General features: G+C 34.9%; 1 protein-coding gene across 1 annotated transcript; it reads right to left on the bottom strand.

Moving 5' to 3' along the window:
* Positions 1–6,700: 6,700 nt before the first annotated feature.
* On the bottom strand, positions 6,701–17,988 carry LOC112708762 (protein ROOT HAIR DEFECTIVE 3-like). Its single transcript, XM_072202339.1, has 20 exons — positions 17,814–17,988; positions 17,422–17,610; positions 17,217–17,283; positions 17,032–17,137; positions 15,183–15,253; positions 15,023–15,086; positions 14,871–14,936; positions 14,738–14,785; positions 14,581–14,649; positions 14,301–14,357; positions 13,262–13,420; positions 12,399–12,467; positions 10,660–10,751; positions 10,024–10,102; positions 9,655–9,823; positions 8,849–8,946; positions 8,422–8,767; positions 8,185–8,337; positions 7,897–7,998; positions 6,701–7,122 (listed from the first exon to the last, which is right to left on the bottom strand). The coding sequence occupies exons 1-17, from the start codon at positions 17,821–17,823 to the stop codon at positions 8,666–8,668; spliced, it is 1,515 nt and encodes a 504-aa protein (XP_072058440.1). The 5' UTR covers positions 17,824–17,988; the 3' UTR covers positions 6,701–7,122; positions 7,897–7,998; positions 8,185–8,337; positions 8,422–8,665.
* Between the last annotated feature and the right edge of the window lie 3,220 nt (positions 17,989–21,208).

Genomic DNA, 21,208 nt, shown 5'->3' with positions numbered 1-21,208 from the left:
ATCCTTTTGGGAAAAAATCATGAAGTTGGGAAAAGAGTACATCAGGGAGTAGAGTTCGCTTTTAACTGTAGTACCTTTTCATATTACAAGCATGCCACGACCTTGGTAGCTCAGTGCCGTTCAGGTCGGTTACTTTATAATAACCTTTTCCTAACACTTCCTTGATTTTGTATGGTCCCTTCCAATTTGCGGCGAGCTTTCCTTCTCCTGATTTGTTGACTCCAATGTCGTTTCTGATTAGGACCAAGTCATCCGGGGCAAATGTTCTTCGAATGACTTTCTTGTTGTACCTGGTAGTCATCCTTTGTTTCAATGCCGCTTCTCTTATCTGGGCACCTTCTCGGACTTCGGGGAGTAAGTCGAGCTCCTCTTTGTGCCCCCGTATATTTCCGACCTCGTCGTGGAGAATTACCCTTGGGCTTTGCTCATTGATTTCTATTGGAATCATGGCTTCTACACCATAGACTAGTCGGAAAGGTGTTTCTCCTGTGGCGGATTGGGGGGTTGTCCTATAAGCCCATAGCACCTGAGGGAGCTCTTCAGCCCAAACTCCCTTTGCTTCTTGCAATCTCTTCTTTAGCCCTGCCAGTATGACTTTGTTGGCTGCCTCGGCTTGCCCGTTGGCTTGTGGGTGCTCCACCGAGGTGAACTGATGTTTGATTTTCATACTGGCTACTAAGCTTCTGAAGGTGGTGTCGGTGAATTGGGTTCCATTGTCTGTAGTAATGGAATAAGGTATCCCATATCTTGTGATGATATTTTTGTAGAAGAACCTGCAACTTCTTTGAGCGGTGATAGTGGCTAATGGTTCTGCTTCTATCCACTTTGTGAAGTAATCTATTCCCATGATCAAGTATTTGACTTGTCCTGGCGCTTGGGGAAAAGGACCTAACAAATCCATTCCCCATTTTGCAAAAGGCCATGGAGAAGTGATACTGATGAGCTCTTCTGGTGGAGCTACGTGAAAATTTGCATGCATCTGACATTGTTGGCATTTTTTCACAAATTCTGTGGCATCTCTCTGCAAGGTCGGCCAATAGAATCCTGCTCGGATTACTTTCCTGGCGAGTGACCTTGCTCCGAGGTGATTTCCGCAGATCCCACTATGTACTTCCTCCAATACCTCGGCGGTTCTTGAGGTCGGTACGCACTTTAACAATGGTGTTGATATCCCTCTTCTGTAGAGGACATTTCTCACCAAGGTGTAATGTTGTGCTTCCCTTCGGATCTTTTTAGCTTCTTTCTCCTCCTTAGGGAGGATGTCGAATTTCAGGTATTCGACTAAGGGATTCATCCATCCGAGGTTTAAACCGACTACCTCAAGTACTTCTTGCTTATCTTCTGTTTTTGCTACCGAGGGCTCTTGGAGGGTTTCTTGAATCAGGCTTCTGTTGTTTCCTCCTGGTTTGGTACTTGCTAACTTGGATAGGGCATCCGCTCTACTGTTTAGATCCCGAGTTATGTGTTTGACCTCGGTTTCTGCAAAGCGCCCAAGGTGCTCCAGGGTTTTTTCCAAGTACCTCTTCATATTAGGGTCCTTTGCCTGATATTCTCCGCTTATTTGGGAAGTCACCACCTGTGAGTCGCTGTATATCATCACCTTTGTCGCACCGACTTCTTCTGCCAACTTTAGTCCAGCGATCAAGGCTTCATATTCTGCCTGATTATTTGAAGCCGGAAATTCAAATTTTAAGGAAACCTCTATTTGGGTTCCTCTTTCATCCACCAATATTATGCCCGCGCCGCTTCCCGTTTATTTGGAGGATCCGTCTACATAGAGTTCCCATGTAGTCGGCTTTTCCTCTTGGTCCCCTGCGTATTCTGCTACGAAGTCAGTGAGGCATTGAGCTTTAATTGCTGTCCGAGTTTCATATCTCAGATCGAACTCGGAGAGCTCTATTGCCCATTGAACCATTCTCCCTGCAACATCCGTCTTTTGGAGGATTTGCTTCATGGGTTGGTTTGTACGGACTCTTATTGTGTGAGCTTGAAAGTAAGGTCGTAGCCTTCGTGAGGCTATTACTAAGGAGTAGGCAAACTTTTCTAGTTTGTGGTACCTTAGTTCAGGGCCTTGTAGGACCTTACTGATGAAGTAGACTGGTGTTGCCCGACCTCGTCTTCTTTTATCAGGGCCGACGAGACAGCCCTGTTTGCTACGGATAAGTACAGAACGAGGTCTTTTCCTGGTGCTGGTCAGGTTAGGATATGAGGTTGGCTTAAAGACTTTTTGAACTCTTGGAACGCCTCCTCGCATTCCGGAGTCCATTCGAATTGGCATCCCTTTCTTAATAAGGAAAATAGTGGAAGGGATTTTAGTGCCGATCCTGCCAAAAATCTGGAGAGGGCTGCAAGTCGGCCATTGAGCTGCTGGACTTCTCTCAAACAAGTCGGACTTTTCATTTCTAGGATGACTCTACATTTACCGGGATTGGCCTCAATCCCTCTTTGTGTTAGTATAAATCCTAGAAATTTTCCTACCTCCACCGCGAAGGCGCATTTTGCAGGATTTAGTCTCATTCCATGCAGCCTTATGGTGTCAAAGACTTGTGAGAGGTCGGATAAGAGGTCGAATTCCTTCTTGGTTTTTACCAGCATGTCGTCGACGTATACTTCCATTAAGGTCCCCAGGTGAGGGGAAAACACTTTATTCATCAACCTTTGATATGTGGCTCCTGCATTCTTTAATCCGAATGGCATGACCACGTAGCAATAATTAGCTCTGGGTGTGATGAACGATGTTTTCTCCTGGTCGGGCCCATACATCGGGATTTGATTATATCCCGAGTAGGCGTCCATGAATGACAAGTATTGGTACCCCGAGCTGGAGTCCACTAAGGTATCAATACTTGGTAGGGGATAAGGGTCCTTGGGACATGCCTTATTTAGGTCGGTATAGTCGACGCACATTCTCCATTTACCATTCTGTTTTTTGACTAGCACTACATTGGCTAGCCATGTTGGGTACTTGACCTCTCTAATAAAGCCGGCCTCCAGGAGCGCCTGTACTTGCTCTTCTACTATTTGGGCTCGTTCTGTGCCGAGCTTGCGTTTTCTTTGTTGTACAGGTCGGGATCCTGGGTAAACCGAGAGCTTGTGGGACATGAGCTCGGGATCAATCCCAGGCATGTCGGAAGCCTTCCAAGCGAAGAGGTCGGAATTATCTCTTAGGAGTTCAGCCAGCCCTTGTTTTAGAGTTTCCCCTAGGTTGGCTCCTATATAAGTGTTTTTTCCTTCCTCTTTACCGATCTGTATCTCCTCGGTCTTTCCTCCCGGTTGTGGTCGCAGCTCTTCTCTGGCCCTTGCGCCGCCGAGCTCTATTGTGTGGACTTCTTTGCTCTTTCCTCTCAGATTTAGGCTTTCGTTGTAGCATTTCCTTGCTAACTTTTGATCTCCCCTTACTGTTGTTATTCCCGCTGAGGTTGGGAATTTCATGCAGAGGTGGGGAGTGGATACCACCGCTCCGAGTCGATTAAGGGTAGCTCTGCCAATCAAAGCATTGTATGCTGACCCTACATCTATGACTATGAAGTCTATGCTCAGAGTCTTTGATTTTCCCCTTTTCCAAAAGTGGTGTGGAGGGGCAAAAATCCCAGTGGTTTTATTGGCGTGTCCCCTAATCCATATAGGGTGTCGGGGTAGGCTCTTAATTCTTTCTCGTCTAACCCTAACTTGTCAAAAGCCGGCTTGAAAAGAATATCCGCCGAGCTTCCTTGGTCTACTAGGGTTCTGTGGAGATGGGCATTTGCTAGGATCATAGTTATGACCACTGGATCATCGTGTCCAGGGATTATTCCTTGCCCATCTTCTTTTGTGAATGAAATGGTAGGAAGGTCGGGTGACTCTTCCCCGACTTGGTAGACTCTTTTGAGATGTCTTTTGCGAGAGGATTTAGTAAGCCCCCTCCCGCAAATCCTCCTGAGATCATATGGATATGCCTCTCTGGAGTCTGCGGTAGTGGGTCTCTTCTATCCATATCATCTCGCTTTCTCTTTCCATGACTGTCCGACCTTTCTATGAGATATCTATCAAGCCGACCTTCTCTAGCCAACTTTTCTATCACATTCTTGAGGTCGTAGCAGTCGTTAGTGGAGTGACCATATATTTTATGGTACTCGCAATAATCGCTGCGGCTCCCCCCTTTTTTATTTTTAATGGGTCTAGGGGGTGGCAGTCTTTCAGTGTTGCAGATCACTCTGTATACATCCACTATAGAAACTTTCAGGGGAGTATAAGAGTGATATTTCCTTGGCCTCTCGAGACCGAGTTCTTCCTTTTTCTTGGCTTCCCTTTCCCTCTCTTTAGTTGAGGGAGGGGGTCCAGGTCGCCAGCTCAGGTCTCTTAACTTGACGTTTTCTTCCATATTGATGTACTTTTCAGCTCTTTCTTGTACATCACTTAGAGAAACGGGGTGCCTTTTAGATATGGACTGTGAGAAGGGACCTTCTCTGAGCCCATTGACTAACCCCATTATGACTGCCTCTGTGGGCAGGTCTTGAATCTCCAAACATGCTTTGTTGAATCTTTCCATATAGGTTCGTAAAGATTCTCCGACCTCCTGTTTTATTCCCAAGAGGCTCGGTGCATGTTTCACCTTGTCTTTCTGGATTGAAAACCTCATCAAAAACTTCCTTGAGAGGTCTTCAAAGCTAGTAACCGACCTCGGGGGGAGGCTATCGAACCACTTCATCGCTGCTTTCGATAAAGTGGTCGGAAAGGCCTTGCATCGCGTAGCGTCGGAAGCATCAGCTAGATACATCCGACTTTTGAAATTGCTCAGATGATGCTTTGGATCCGTAGTTCCATCGTAGAGGTCCATATCAGGGCTTTTGAAGTTCCTCGGAACTTTAGCCCTCATTATGTCCTCGCTAAAGGGATCCTCCCCCCTAATGGTGGCTCTTCCTGTTCGTCACGGGAGTTGTGATTTTTGAGGGAGGATTCTAGCTTTAAGAGTTTTCTTTCTAACTCTTTTCGCCGTTCCATCTCCTCTTTTAGGTACTTTTCAGTTTCCTTTTGCCACTCCCGCTCTTGTTCTAACTGTTCCAGGCGGCTGTGGACTAACCCCATGAGTTCAGTTACATGGGGTGGTCCTCCTTTTTCTGATTCGCGCCCTTCTGAGGAATTTACCTTCGGGTTCTTTACTCCGGAGGTGCCTTCTCTATGCTGATTGTCAATTTCCTGGTGGAGGGCGAGGTCCGCATCGTTGTTGCCTGTGTCCAGATTCTCTTGCTCAGAATCTGTCTCCACATGGCCTTCTTTGTGGGATCTGTCCGCCATCGATGGATGATCTCTCGGGTCCCCGGCAACGGCGCCAATGTTATGATGGATAACCGGAGATTAATAGAGTAGATGGCGTAAGTTGGCCTAATCGTCCGCGGATGGTGAGCTCCGAGATGGTTAGCACGCTGGAGCCTCCTTCCGACTTATACACGTTGGTGAATGGGGGGTGGTACCTGCAAAGACACTCCGATGCCTAAGTCAGCAAGGGTGTTAGCAGGTCTAGAGAGTATTGGGCTTAGAGATACCTGAGGGGTGTCAGTGTATTTATAGTGGTGAGCCAATAACCACCGTTGGAGTAGTGCCGTATCTTTAGGGTGTTAACCGTCCCATTATCTTGGGGAGGTTAAGATATGGCTTTATGAAGCGGTTAGAGAGATTTTAGGGGCGGTTACTCATTTGAATGAGTGTTTATCTGCCAGCTAATCTCATGTCCGACTTCTTTAGAGTAAGTCGTGGTTGATACCGACTTCTTATGTGAAGGTCGGTACTTAGCTAGGCTTAATCCTTCGGACTAGGCCTTTTATTTGGACCTGGGCCTTTGTCGTTGGGCCAGGGTATGAACAATAATATAATTATAAAAAAATTTATTTACAAATATTTAAATTTCAGAACTTATACATAATGGATAAAGCTCTTATTATTATATTATTTGACCTACCTTTTATTATTATTATTTTATTTTTTAATCTCATATAAATTGTTAAAAATTTTGCCAAACAAGTTTAAATTTAATGTATCTCTTATATTAAATATATTTAAATATATAATAATTATAAACTCAATTTATAATTTATTATATTTTTGGTGTGTTCATTCTTATTTATTTCTTATATATTTTTAATTTATTTAAAAGCTAAAAAATACCACACGAGAAGAAAAAACATTATAACTAAAACACTTTAAATTTAATATTAATTTATATATTTTTTAATTAATTTAAAAATAATTTAATTTTTGTTATATAATATAATTATTTTACTTCCTGCAGATATAGTATAAATCTTAGTCTAATTTAAAATAATGAATAAATTCAGATATTAATACGGTAATGTCAAACTCATGAGTAGTATTATTTTATTGCATTTAGCTTTAATCTAAAATGTTTTTAAAAAAATATAAAATATTTTTTATATAATAAAATTAGTTATTATATATTTATGTATAAATATATGTGTATCATTTTTAATGTATATTTTTTATTTTATTGACTAATTTTAGTAATTGATTTTGATAAATACTTAATATAATTAAAAAAAGATATTGTATTTTTCATTTGTCTCCGGAGTCCAGTCTACAGAAACCCTCATGAGAATAGAACAATATTTAAATGCAATTAACTATATCAAGTCCTTTTTGAGTTGTGTAACTGCTCGTCCAAGGCAAGACTTGATCATTTAAGCAAAGTCTACCGTAAGTGAAGAAATTAGTTAAACAGTGGCAGCTGGCCTAAATACTTATCATGCATAACAGATCACCTTTAGGGTAGAGTAGAGTTACCGAACTGCCCCTGCAGCCACACTATATATTCTGCAGGTGCAGTATACTTAATGACTTAGTTAAACATAATAACACAATCAGTGACTCAGTGTGTCATAATCTGTCTCATGCTAGATAAAAGAAAAATACAGCAAACAAACGCTAGTAAATAGTCTGTCTCATGTATTCCAAACTTTTTTATTTTTTGTAGTTGGGCTTTAGGCTTTAGACTTCCCAGTCTTTTCGAGCTTAAAAGGCTTAGGTCTTTCACGTACCCAACAACGCCGCCAACATTGCGGTCAAACATAAACCGGCAGAGGCAACTTTGCCAACAACTTTAAAAATTCTGCACAATTTTAAGGGCCTGACCTGAAAATGATTGAATAAAAAATGTCAATAAAATAAGAATTGGTAATAATGGAAAATACTTAAGATATCTTCACATGAAGATATTATGGAGAATTATTAGACACAACCCTCGTACCAAAGAATGAACATTAGAGTGCAAAATTTACAGGATTGATATATATATATTTGAACTTGGCTAAACTAATAAACACTTGATAACCTATGATACTATAGATTGAGAGGCTTAACTCAACCTCAAAAGTTAAGGGGTAATTAAGGATTGTAAATCACTTATAGAAGCTATCATGGCGATATCCCCAAATAGTATGGGACTTCAAGTGAGTACATTATTCCAGTCTTAAAAGGGTATATTAGAATCTGAATCCTTTCATGGACACTACAAAAGTACAAATGGAAGAGGTGCTAACAACAGAGATCTTGTTGTACATTTACGTCACTGCTTCAACTCTTTATAGTGTTAAAATAAGGAAAATTCTTTTGCATATATAATAATCCTTCAAGTCTCTAACTCCTCCATCCCCACCATCTTATTCTAAGGTATTCAAACATAGTGGTTCATGAATGCTCTCAATAATAGGGGAGTTTACGAGTCGGTAATGTGATAATAAAGATCATGACCATTGATGCAATTTGAGTGGTGGCGGCAGTGGTGATGATTCAGAATCATATTTTCGGAGATGACCGCAAATTTATATTCTCTAAATAGATTTTCCCTTATTGTATATGAAGTCTAAGCTCTGAAATCTTTAGAAAGAAATTAAACATGGTACAAACCTGTTCAAGTGCCTTCGAGATAATGATCTCCGTTTCTTGCATGAATTGATCCCACACCGTTTTGCATGAGCGAGGTCCAATCAGTGTCCGACAGGATGGAATCTACATAGGAAACTTGGTCTCGATGAGTAATCCATACTGAAGGTGAAAAATCTTGCCATGCCATATATAGTAACAAAACTATGCAGAAAACTTGAGAACTAAAATATGTTTTGATCAGAGTATATGTCAGCATAATAAGTGTAAAATTTGATATCCCGTCGAATAGAATCAAGCAATAAAGCCTACCTGTTCCCAAATGTCAGGACCTATGAGCAGTGGATCATACTTCATGCTGCTGCTTGATGATACGAATAATTCAGCTTCTAATTTTTCCTTAATGTCATCAATATCATCTTCATTCAAACGAATTGCAGCCAAAATAGATAGCAGTTCCAAAGACTGCATAGGATTAAGACTTTGGTTAAGAACATATAAGAATACAATATGGACTCAACATTTAAAGAAAACTTAACAGCGTCATACATAACGGCGAGCAGACTTCGCGGCAGTTGGAATGTCATCTTTGCCTGTGTAAAGACGGTTCATAAACCTGCTTGCGAAACACTTCATCATTCGCATCAGAACACTTTTAGCTTCACCCCTAACCTTTTCTTCTACAACACCCTTTGCATAATCCTCTAACCTCTCAGTCATTTTCTCCCTTGTGTCTGCATCTATACCAAGCCCAGTAAGTGCAGTAAATAACCGGGAACCAGTTGATTCCACCTCATTCTTGAGTTTCCCTTATTGATTTCCAAGAAAGATCTTTAATAACTTCACCAAAGAGTTCTTTTTCAATGGATCCGGACAAGACTTCTTTTAGTTTTTTCTGCAGTGGCACTACCATCAGAAAACCTTCCAAGATAGTCACTAGGGGGAAGGGAATGAAAAAGACATGATTGATCAATACCTCACAAGATGAAGTAACCACTGAGACAATATCAGACTGCAATTTCCTCCTTGCTCCAATTTTGTGCTTATTTGTCATTTCAATCACAGCATCTGCAACTGCAAGGTTAATGTTTTTAATTCTGCAACTCTCTTAAGATCATAATTGCATGAAAATTTCAAAAACTACTTAAATAATTGTACAGTAGGAAAGCTAGCCATCAACGCTCATTCGCTCAACCCCAAATTAATAATTTGTCACAAAATAGTTCACGTTTCCATCTCTTTCAAGTTCCTTTTTCCCCACTTAACACTTCCATAATGATTTCAACTTCAATTTATTGTTGTTTAGAATAACAAAAATATTATTTATATACCAAAATCAACTATTAATGTATTTATACATAAATATATATTATTTAATTTATTTTTAATATATATTTATATTAATAATTGATTTTGATATATATCTAATATGATTGGTTTAATGAATATTCACTTTATTTAAAAATAAATGTGACTTATAATAAGTTATATTGAAAAATCATTGTTTATGGATATATTGATTTTTATATGTACCAATTAGATATTTAGTTTGAAACATAGGACATCTTAATAAAAAAAATATAGGAATTAATTTTTTTAATTTTAAACATTTTTATTTTATTGGGAGATTTGACATCTAGCATAATTTAAAATTTAGGATTAAAATTTTATGATTTAGAAATAAAAAAATGAGATAAACAAAAGAGAAAATAATTAAAAAAGATTAACTGATATAAGTTAAAATTGGTTCATACTAGCCTTGCTCAAAAAAGAATTGTGTACCTGGACAGGCTTGGTCAAATTTAGACAAACAATACTCAATGCAATTACTAGCACGTGCATAAAAATACTCCCCTTGATTCAATAATCCCGTTTGAAATGTGTGCTTGAACTCCTCCAAAATTGTAGATCCTATATGCTCCAATACACATACCAGTGCTGGTTCAAAACGCTGACCAATCAAAAGGACATTATGAACTTCAGGAGTCGGGACTATATTATTCAATAATCCAAAATTTAAAATATATATATATATATATATATATCACACATTTCTGTTTCTCTTTGTACAGTCATGGGTTAATTAACAATGACGAAAATAAAAGAAAAGGTTGAACTAACATAATTGCAAGAAAATTAAAAATAATGTACCAGCAACAAATTTTCTTTAAGTTGATTTCGGTATGTAGATCTTGGACCTTCATCATAATAAGTGGTTTCAGCATCATACCTAGATTAAAATGAAAACAATATGTCAATATCCCCTTCCATCTGCATCAGAACTAAATCTTACACGATATTTCAACATGCGATATAGACACTCAAAACTTGTGAAAAAACTGTTTTAAAGATATTGCATTATTTGCATACACTAAGGTCTAAGATAGCACACATAAAACTACAGCAATAAAATCATAACACCATTATAAGTTGTTTTTATAGAGGTTGCATAAGAAACCTTAAAAGCTTAGGATGACATATTTTGTTGCACATGAAACTGCCGCAGAATGAAATTGGAAGAAAAATATGAACCCATCTTGGAACACATTGAACAATCAAAACCATCGGCACTGCTAAGTGCTAACACCTAATTAAGTAAAACTCGATACCAAAACATATTCTTTCACGAAGTGGGGGCAAAGATGAAGAATAAAAATTTTAATATTCTACTTTCGTGAAGTCTAGGATCAAAGAATGACAAAATATGTCAAAAAGTTACTAGTATAAGTTTTTTATGCGACATCCAATAATTGAGCCACTATGTCATGGAAAATGAATTATACTCACTCTGACAAACAAGTATCAAGTTGTGAACTGAGCCATTTCACAAATTCAAGAGTGGTGCTACGATTCGTATCCTCTTTCCATTGATGCCATTCCTGATTCCAAACAAACTTCCCTGGCATTAGTAGATTATGAATGCAGAAATAATCTTAGGAGTAGTTTATGACCAAAATTATTTTTTTATTTCATTTTCGGATTGTTTATTGCTTTGTCTTCTGTTTGTATGTTTAATTTCTGTTTTCTTAGAGATTATGAGTAAAGCTTCACTTTGGTGTCAATAACTTTGTAAGCATGATAACGATAACTGATGAGTCTCATTTTAGCTATGTAAACATTAGGGTAAGTATTATTTTGATCCTTAAGGTGCGTCGAGAGTCAAAATCGAAATTATCCCTGATGTAATCTTTGATTTAGAATTTAGAATTTAGGAGGCTAACTAATAATTTTAGTTGCGAGTTGTAACACTTTGTTAATACATTAGCAACAACTACGTACGATAACTAAGACATGTCTGATTGGGTTATATCAGATACATAAACATAAATCAAACGACGCTATATATAGCTTCACATTTAAACCATTAATATTTAAATATCTTTGAATAATTTTGCTATGGTTTTTTTAAATCTCCCTTTACCTCTAATTATAGAACTATCATTCATCCCACTCTCCTTTATTTAACCCTCTGAAGTTTTCTTTCTCTAAACATATATGTCCAAACCACTTAATTAATGCATGATTCTACATTTGACATCACTCCGACTCTCTTACTAATAGGTTAATATTCACATACAGAATAACAATATATATAGAATACAGAAAATGAATATATTTAATAATAAAATTATTTATTTAAATAAGAAGTATTGGAATCTACATAATTTATTATTCACTCACTCTCTTTGTATTTTATACATAATTTATCATTCTCTCTTGATACTTTACTTAATTCAAAGTTTTCAGCTATTATTTGATCCTAGAAATTTCAGCTATATGTTTTTATTTGTTATTATTATTTTTAGATTTTCTAGATGATTCGAGGTGCATTCAGATCAGAATCTTCTTTTTTGCTTTTTCTTTTTTCTTTTCCTATCAACCGTGATTGAGTGAGTTTAATTAGATTTAATTTTGATCTAAATTCTGAATTAATATTTTTATAACTGTTCTTGGCTTCTTGCTATGCTTCCATTGGAATTTCACAATCTTAGAGAATGAAAATGAGAATTGTTCACTGCTTTTGTTTCAATTTTATCAGATCATTTTGAACGCAATTGGAGCTCTTAATTAATGAAGAGAACGCTTCGAACAAATTAAAAAATGAAAACTAAAAACAATATGCCGCTTCTTCACTTAACTTGTCATATTGAACTATAAATTAATGTTTTTATTTTTTAACGGATATTTAATGTTTTGGTATTTTTGACAAAGGAAACCAAACTTTCATAAATACAAAATTTATTATTATCTTCCGTGAATAGTTTTGTTGGAGTTTGCATTTTTTTTAATAAAAATAATTATTTTTGTTCTTACTTATTAAGAAATTACTCTCTAAATATAATATAATATAATATCAAATACTAGGAATTTGGACACTCTATATAGTATCTAGGTCCCTAACACATAATTTAGGCTGATTTTTATTATTTCATAAATATTTTTTATTGAATAAAATCAATCAATTAATTAAGTATAATATGAGTATTATTCCTTTTTTTTTATTTCAAGTGCTCTTAATAATATACCTTTTTTGCAGCTAAATTCTCGTACTTCTCCCTGGCAATTTGTTCACATCGGACAGTAGCAACCATAATCTACAAGTTTATCAAGCCACAACAGATTAATACAAGAGATAATATATACACTTTGGTTGTTGATCTGGGAACTAATTAAATATTTTGCAAAATTTTATTGAGCACACAAAGACAAGACACAAGAATTAACAATAGTTTGTGAGACCATAACCTGCTATTTTTAATTGAGAATGAGATAACTATGCCATTTGAACAGTAATTTATTAGCAAAACTTTAATCATTTTGTTAATATTTATTTGTTAAATGTCGTGTTATAAATGTCTGACTGAAGATTAATTCAATACTGTTTTCATATGTGAAAGTCTGCTAGAAACCAAAATCAAACCATGTGACATCTTTTTCTATTATTATTATTATTTAATAAATAATAATAATAATAATAATAATAATAATAATAATAATAATAATAATTTGCAATATAATTTTTAAATCTCTTAGTTCTACTTCTGCTCTATATATCACAGATACGATTCATCATGTTTATTTAATAATAAAAGTAATATATATAATAAATAATGCTACACTTACAAATTTTTTTGTCAACCAAGTTTAATAAATTAGTCTAATAATATTTAACAAAAATTATTTTTATTATTCTCATTCATCCAAATTTTATTGTTTAACTTAGTTGAACTTGATTCACAACAAAATTTGTACTACGTATATCCTTTTGATCTCCTTATTTGTATAAATCTTATATCAGTAATAGTATATAATAAAGCTAGTCTGTGTTTTGAAAAGAATGATTAAGCTTGCTAGAAAACCTTTCTGGCTTTTTCTATGCGCGGTTTACCTTATGAGATGGAAGGTCGAGGTCCTTGTCTGCCTTAATGATTTCCCAAATTTTCTGACAACTGTAAGTAAAGTCTGATGCATCAACTACTCCATACAAGTCCCTAGTAAGCTCATCCTGCTCTATATAATGGCAGATTTGTCGCCTCAATCTCGTAACCTACATTGAAAATAATCCAAAAGAAATAGAAAAGTGTTGTAAATCATTATGGGAGATAATCATAAGTTCATAACCAAATCCGTTCGGATAGGCTAGGTTACGGGTTTAGGGTGTATCCTATCCTACCCTACCCGCACCTTATATATAACACATATTTTATAAAAATCTCTTTATATAGTGAAGGAAGTGAGAATTGAACCCACAACCTCTCTTATGTAATGATTTATAATGAATGAACAATCACTAAATTAGTTAGTTAATTTAAAAATTTAGAGCATTAGTGTTTTATTTTTTATGTTATTAATATGTATAAAATTCAAAATAATTGAATTTTATATTTACTTTGAAAAAAATTTAATATTTCTGCGGGTAGGTAGGATTTAGAATTTTAGGGTGCGGGTAGGGTTAGGGTTGAGAAATTCTCAACCCGCGAATAGAATAGGGTAGCGTTTTAATAAAATTTTCAACTCGCGGATAGGGTTACCTTACCCTACCTATTTCCAACCCTACATACATACTCCCTTCGTTTAATATAATATCTATCAAGTTATGAAGTATTGAAGTTTCAATATAATTGTCCATTTCTATTATCAACATAACATTAACTAGTTTTCCCGATACCACGCTTAAAAATTAATTGTGATGATCAAATCAACATTGATTACATATATTTTACTTAGTTAAGGGTAATTTTGACTACTTATACAATTCTAAATATTACTAACATATAATTATACTTTTCTTACCGTGTATTATTTTGTTTTTACAAACAGAAGGAATAGTTATGCAAATATGAGGTGCACTCAACCATGTCTCAAAAATGGACCATTTAAAAACCATCAGCAAGTAATAACCCAAAGATATATCCCTCGGTTCATACCTCCTCCTTAAATTTCTCTTCCTCACGTTCATAACTAGAAAGAGCAACCACCTCAACCTGGAATTGTTTCCAAGTACAAATAGTTATTATGAAATACGAATTGCCAATAGATTATGCTAAAAAAATAGAAATATTTGGCAACAAAAAAATTTTAGCTAAAATCAGTCAGAATTAGTATTTATTAATTACTGTAATAATTAATGAATACTAAATAAGATGAATTTTAATTTTTTTTTTTTGGTCTTCGCTTAGTACAATAATGAATAATGATCTTAATTACACTGAAAAAATTGCTTAGTGCAGCTTCATTTTGGGAGTCTGGATTAGATGTAGTAAAATCTTTCCATATCTGCAGAAAAAAGAGTAAAATGACAAAGGATAACATAAATTGTATAAAAATTCACTGACTTTATATGAAGGTAAAGTCACTAGATTACCTCCTCCATATCTGTTAGCAAGAGCCCTTTTAACAATTCAAATGGTGTCTACAAACAGAAAGGTGGTCATGTAAACATTAAAATGAAAAAAAAAATTGCATATTTGAATTAACTCAATGTTTTTCTTACGCACCTTTGTTATATCGCGAATGACAAAAAGCAATGTTATTTTGCGTGGAGTAAATAATTTCATCCTGGCCTAAAAAATGAGCATGTAATTCAATAAACAACTATGTTTTAGGACTGAAGTGAATTATTTGTAGCTGATAAACTTCCAAAGTATACCCGAAAGATAGTTTTCAAAAGTGGCCTATTCGCTGCATTGTTGCGGCCAATATCATGGCACCACCTTCACAATCATTGCATGACAAAGAAGAATATGATTGGTTAAGCGTCTAAAAGTTTTTTACATAAGTTTATCAAAATTAAATAAAAGAAAACTCACATGTTTATAAGAACTATATCTGAGACCGCTAGAGCAAATAGAGCACTCTGTCTTTCAAATAAAGTATCATCCTACAATGACGATAATCTCAGTACACAAGGAAACAATCAAAGTCCAAGATTCGTAACTATATATTATTTGTGCTTTAATTTTTAAATTTTTCTTATTTTATAACCTTCATCATTAATTGTAAGATGAAGAATCAATAATAATTTAGATTGGAATTATGGAAATATATATAAAACAACATATTTATGCTATATTTAAATACGATAATGCAAAAAAAAAGTCATTATATACAAATATAAATATGAAAGCTTTAACTAATGGAAAAAAATGGAATTTTTTATTTAAATAAATAAAATAAAAGTAATAATTATCGAAATAAATAATTTTAAAAATATTTACCGATTTGCGTTTTCAGTTATATCTCGTTTACGCAAAAAACGAAATGAAATTGCATGTATCTCGTTTACAATGTAAACGAGATATGACACGTCGGCTGCAACGTGGCTATCTCATTTACATTGTAAACGATATATATATATATATATATATATATATATATATCGTTTACAGACATGCAATGGTCATCTCACTTACAGTGTAAACGAGATACATGGAATAGAGTCCCACCAGCTATAGATGGATGTGTAACTTTTGGTATTTTCACAAACTTTTTCTATCATTTTTATGTCTCATATTTCTCACAAAAACAAGGCATTAATAGCCAGTAATAGTCCGTACATAGTTGTGCTTGTTTATCCTAATTGTCGTATGAGAAACGGCGACAACAGGGTGACATTTGAGTGTGAGAATCCGATATTGTTTCACACTCAGCATGTGGAGACGTTGTCCAATCTGAGGAGTTTGATATTGAGCAAGCTCGGCGGAACAGAAGCAAGAAAAATCGGAAGGGTGGTGTATAGGTTGCTGGCCTCCATGGGTAATGGTGTCTTCCGGTTTCGACTATTCCGACTTTAAGGGGACGAGCATGTGCGAGTGATGTTCGACATCCATGGGAGGATCATGGTGGAGCAAGTCATGGAGCTTTCTGCAGAGGTGGGACACAGTGACGGTGGTCCTTCCGTACATTCGGCTTATGTGCAGGACGACCGACCCCTCGCACCACTGCCCATTCATGTCGTCGTTCCAGTGGATGAGGCAGAGGAGGGCGAGGAGGAGTCGGACAAGGATTACATGGCAGACAGTGGTGACAACGACTTGTCCGATAGTGGGGATGAAGATGAGTGTGTTCCGGAGACACCTGTTCCGACCGTGGCCCGCCATGTCCTGCCTCCACCTTTGTAATGCGACGTCTCGTTTAGTCTGTTGATATCCCCGTCGTTCCCCGCCTGGCGTGCCATCATCGTATCGGACTCAAATATGGTACGAAAGGGTAAAAAGAGGGGAGAAAGAGTTTGATTAAGTCAAAATGGGGTCCAAGATCCCTTTGTAAACGACTTATACTTACAGGCGTCGTTCGGCTTTATCTCGTTTACAGTGTAAACGAGATAAGAGTCTATCTCATTTATACTGTAAACGAGATAGCCGCGTTGAAGCCAACGTGTCATATTTTATTTACAGTGTAAACGAGATACACGCAATGTCATCTCATCTTGTTTACACTATAAACGAGATATGACTGGAAACACAAATCGATAAATATTTTTAAAATTATTTATTTCGGTAATTATTATTTTTATTTTATTTATTTAAATAAAAAATCCAAAAAAATCTCAACAAAGAGTATCTAATTTTTTAATTCAATTTGTCAAGAATCATAACTCCATGTATTTATAATTTATAAAAAATTAATATTTTAAAATTTGAGAGAGAGAGAGAGCACCTTATCTCCCTGCTCTTTTCCATCAGTTCCCTCCAAATCCAACACAAGTGTGCAAGGCTTAATGCCTGCACACCGAGCAATCCAGACTCCTTTGGTTGTTTGAGACCTAAAAACAAGCACACATACCATCATGTCATGTCAAATAACTTTGTATAGAGGAAATGGGGATTACAAGAAGTACTTGCCTTCCATCTTTAGCGTTCATCTCTTTGAAATCGGTATCAAACAACTGATTCAAGAGTGTGCTCTTCCCTGCCCAATCAAAGTGAAGAGAATAGTAAATTTGATTGGGCATGAGTATCAAAGTATATGTACCTTTATTATAAATGGTTCAACTCATGTTATGAGATTAAATTACATGCAAAAGCAAAAGAATACAGTAAAGCATACCGCTACTTTGGGGACCTATGATAGAAACCACAGCATACGATTGACCACATTTATCTAATTCTATCTCCTTCACGAAGTTTTCAGCCTCAGCAACTTTGAATAATTTGTCATCATGACCTTCAATAAGCTGAGTTAGATAACATGGGTCGGCAGCGAAATCGTGTACTGGCCATAATTCCCCCCATCCACCTGAAAAAATAAAATGAAAAGAAGCTTATTAGGAAGAAAACGGATTTTCCTTGGTCGCGACGATCTTCTAATTTTGTCATTTATTGATAAAAAGAAGTTTGTATGATATTTGATAAACCATCAGTAATAGATTGCCTGCAATAATGCATGAATCAAATACAAATATCAAAATAATAACAGAACAGAAATTGAAAATCCCGTACTCATATTCATATTGTTCTTTTCTGTGTTGGAGACTGGAGAGAGCTACTCGGTAAAGTGACAGCACTAAGGGGATCGTTAAGGACTATGAGAAACAACTTCTCTGCAACTTAAAAAAAATTATTAGCAATGCAATTTCAAGGCTCCTTCGTTGCATATTAATTGTTTTGGACCCACACCGAAAAAACAAAGAAGGTAAGGTCCGTTTACTCATCCTTGTGGACATAGACCAAGTCTTCATGGTGGACGTAGACAAATCTTCATGGTGGACGTAGACCAAGGGTGTGTTAGGATGATTTTTTTCTCTAAACGCCGACGTGCGTCTATAAGAAGCTAGAAATTGTACTTTCTGCGTTTAGAAAATCACGTTAAAATTGAATTTATTTTGTTTTATTAATTTTACCCTTTACTTCTTTTTTTGTAGTCCCTTTAGTATTTAAATATTTTAAATATATAATTATATTTTTTATTAAATTTTTACTTTTGATTTTGTATAAAAAAATATTTTTGTTTGGCTTTGTTAAAATTTATAAGTGTAATTTTTGTATATTAATTTATTATTATAATTTTATTATAATATAAATTATTGATTCTATTAAAAAAATAAAATAAATAAAAAAATCAATTATAATTAAGAATAAAGTCATAAATAATTAAAATTTATAATTTAAAATAATATTAAATAAAAGAGTACTAAGAATATTAAAAAAAATTATAAGTAATATAATTTAATAAAATATATTTTGATATGTTTTTCATATATTATTTTTGTTTTTGATATAAAAATATATTTTGTTAATTTTTATATATTATTTTTATTTTAATAAATAAATATTAATTTTATTATAAAATTAATTAATAATTATTATTTAAATATCTAAATTAAAATGATAAAATAATATAAAAAATTGATTAGCAATGCAATTTCAAAAGTTCTATTCAAGACTCCTTCGTTACATACTTACATCCACACCGAAAAAAGAAAGATGGTAAGGACCGTTTATTCATCCTTGTGGACATAGACCAAGTCTTCATCAGCTTCTTCTTCTCATTACCATCATAAAGACATGGCACTTTATTTCAGGTGCTGCTTCTTCTTCTCATCATCAAGCACCTGCCGTCACTCATCAACACCACGTTTTCATCAGCTTTAGAGCTGATCATGCGCGTAAAAGATTCTTCACCCATCTTCGTGGAATTCGAATCAAAATCTAAACTCTTGGTCCAGTAGTTGCTAAATTAAAATATAGTTGCTAATTTTTAGCAATTGATTTTAACAATCCATTTTTAATTAAGTGCTATTAAACTAATAACAAATTAGATCGGCTACTAAATTACTACATTTTTTTCGTTAAATAGCAACCAATTATATTTTCGGTCTTTTGACAGTGATCTACTGTAATTTTATAATGGTCGCTATTTTAAATTGCTAAATCGATCCGTCACTAATATTTAACTTTAAAATATTAAAATCAATAGTTAAATTAGTCTTTATTATTGATTACCTAATTATAACTTTTAACTAAATTTTATATATATCAACAGTAAAACTTAGTTTTTGAATATAATTATAACTTAACAAAATATTAAAATAATTAAAGCAGGTGATATTTTTTATGTAAATACCAAATAATTTTTATAATATTTTTAAACAATATATGTAATTTTGAGAAACTAATTAAAGTAAGCGATGGTTGTTGTTGGTTACTTTAACTGAAACTGCTGGTCTCGTTTTTTCTTTGTCTTTAGAAAACCAAAAATGCAAACGGATTCAACAAATTAAGGGTAATTTTTTAAAATAAATAAAATGGATATCAATTTTACTTGATTACACATTTTTTAAAATAAAGACACAAATACATTTTTTCATGAATTTATAAAAATCGCTATTGACAGTAGCGAATTAGGGGAGAACGTAAATCGCTACTGGCAGCCGCGATTTACGTACATTGAGAGGTGAACAGAAACCGCTGTGTGGACAGCAACGATTTCTGTAGAATGTTGTTTGGGCATAAACTGCTATAGACAGTAACGGTTTATGTGTATTGGATGTTGAACGTAAACCGCTGGAGACAGATTTACGTTGAGTGTGTTACCAATGTCCAAGTGCCTAGCTCCAAGAGTGTCTAATATATTAAGAGCTTTCAATTTGAAATGAGCGCTTCATTGTGATAACACTCAAGTTTCTCTCATGAATCAAATATTCACGTTTCTATTTGGAATAACGCCCCTCATTTTAGACGTTAACAACGTTCATTTTGGGAAGAAGGTAAAATCATAGGCGTTATTCTTGGATGGCGCCCTTTGAGTTGGGCGTTACCAACGTCAAACTTTCTTTACATGCTTTGCTTATATCTTGAATAACATGTATTGCTTGCATGCTTCGTTAAGTGTCGTTAACAACACCTTCAACATGCATGCTTTATTTTTTGATTCACACAACTAATATGCATATAAGCTTCATGAATTAACGTTAGTGCATACATGCTTTTTGTATTTTATTATTAATCAATAGCACATGCATGCATATTTTAATCATTAATTCACTAATAATGCATGCATAAGGCATTAAGCATACCTTCTTCCCAAAATGAACGTTGTTAACGTCTAAAATGAGGGGCGTTATTCCAAATAGAAGCGTGAATATTTGATTCATGAGAGAAACTTGAGCGTTATCACAATAAAGCGCCCATTTTAAATTAGAAGCTCTTAATATACTAAACACTCTTGGAGCTGGGCATTAGTAACACACTCAACGTAAACCGCTACTATCTCCAACGATTTACGTTCAACATTCAATACACATACACTGCTACTGCCTGTAGCGGTTTATGCCCAAACAACATTCTACAAAAACCGCACAATGCATGTAAACAGCGACTGCCAGTAGCGATTTACATTATTTCCTAATTTCCTAATCCGCTATTACTAGTAGCGGTTTTTATAGATTCATAAAAAAATACATTTACGTCTTTATTTTAAAAGATGTGTAATCAGATAAAATTGATCTCCATTCTATTTATTTAAGAAAATTGCCCACAAATTAATGGTCACATTTTCTTCTTTTTCAACTTATTTATTCTTTCCATTCTCGTTCAATCTCTTTCCATTCTCGTATTATTTAAGTTCATGTCTTTTTTATGCAACTTTTTTTCCAACTTTTTTAACATGTCCTTGTTATCTTCTAGACTATTTACAACAAAAAATAATGATAGTGGTGCTATTTTTAGCATAAGCGCAAGTGTTACATAAAAAAAGAAGGTGCTCGTCATTCTGAACACCAACAGTAGAGTACATGCTGCAATTGGATTCTACTTTGCAAAATCCAATCCATAAGGCAGAAACTCATCTGCAGTCGACTGCAGATAAAGATGTTTCTGGATAGTTGACAAATGGT

The sequence above is a fragment of the Arachis hypogaea genome, chromosome 9, assembly GCF_003086295.3.
Source record: "Arachis hypogaea cultivar Tifrunner chromosome 9, arahy.Tifrunner.gnm2.J5K5, whole genome shotgun sequence".
Lineage (NCBI taxonomy): Eukaryota > Viridiplantae > Streptophyta > Magnoliopsida > Fabales > Fabaceae > Arachis > Arachis hypogaea.
This window is presented reverse-complemented; position numbering and strand designations above follow the sequence as displayed.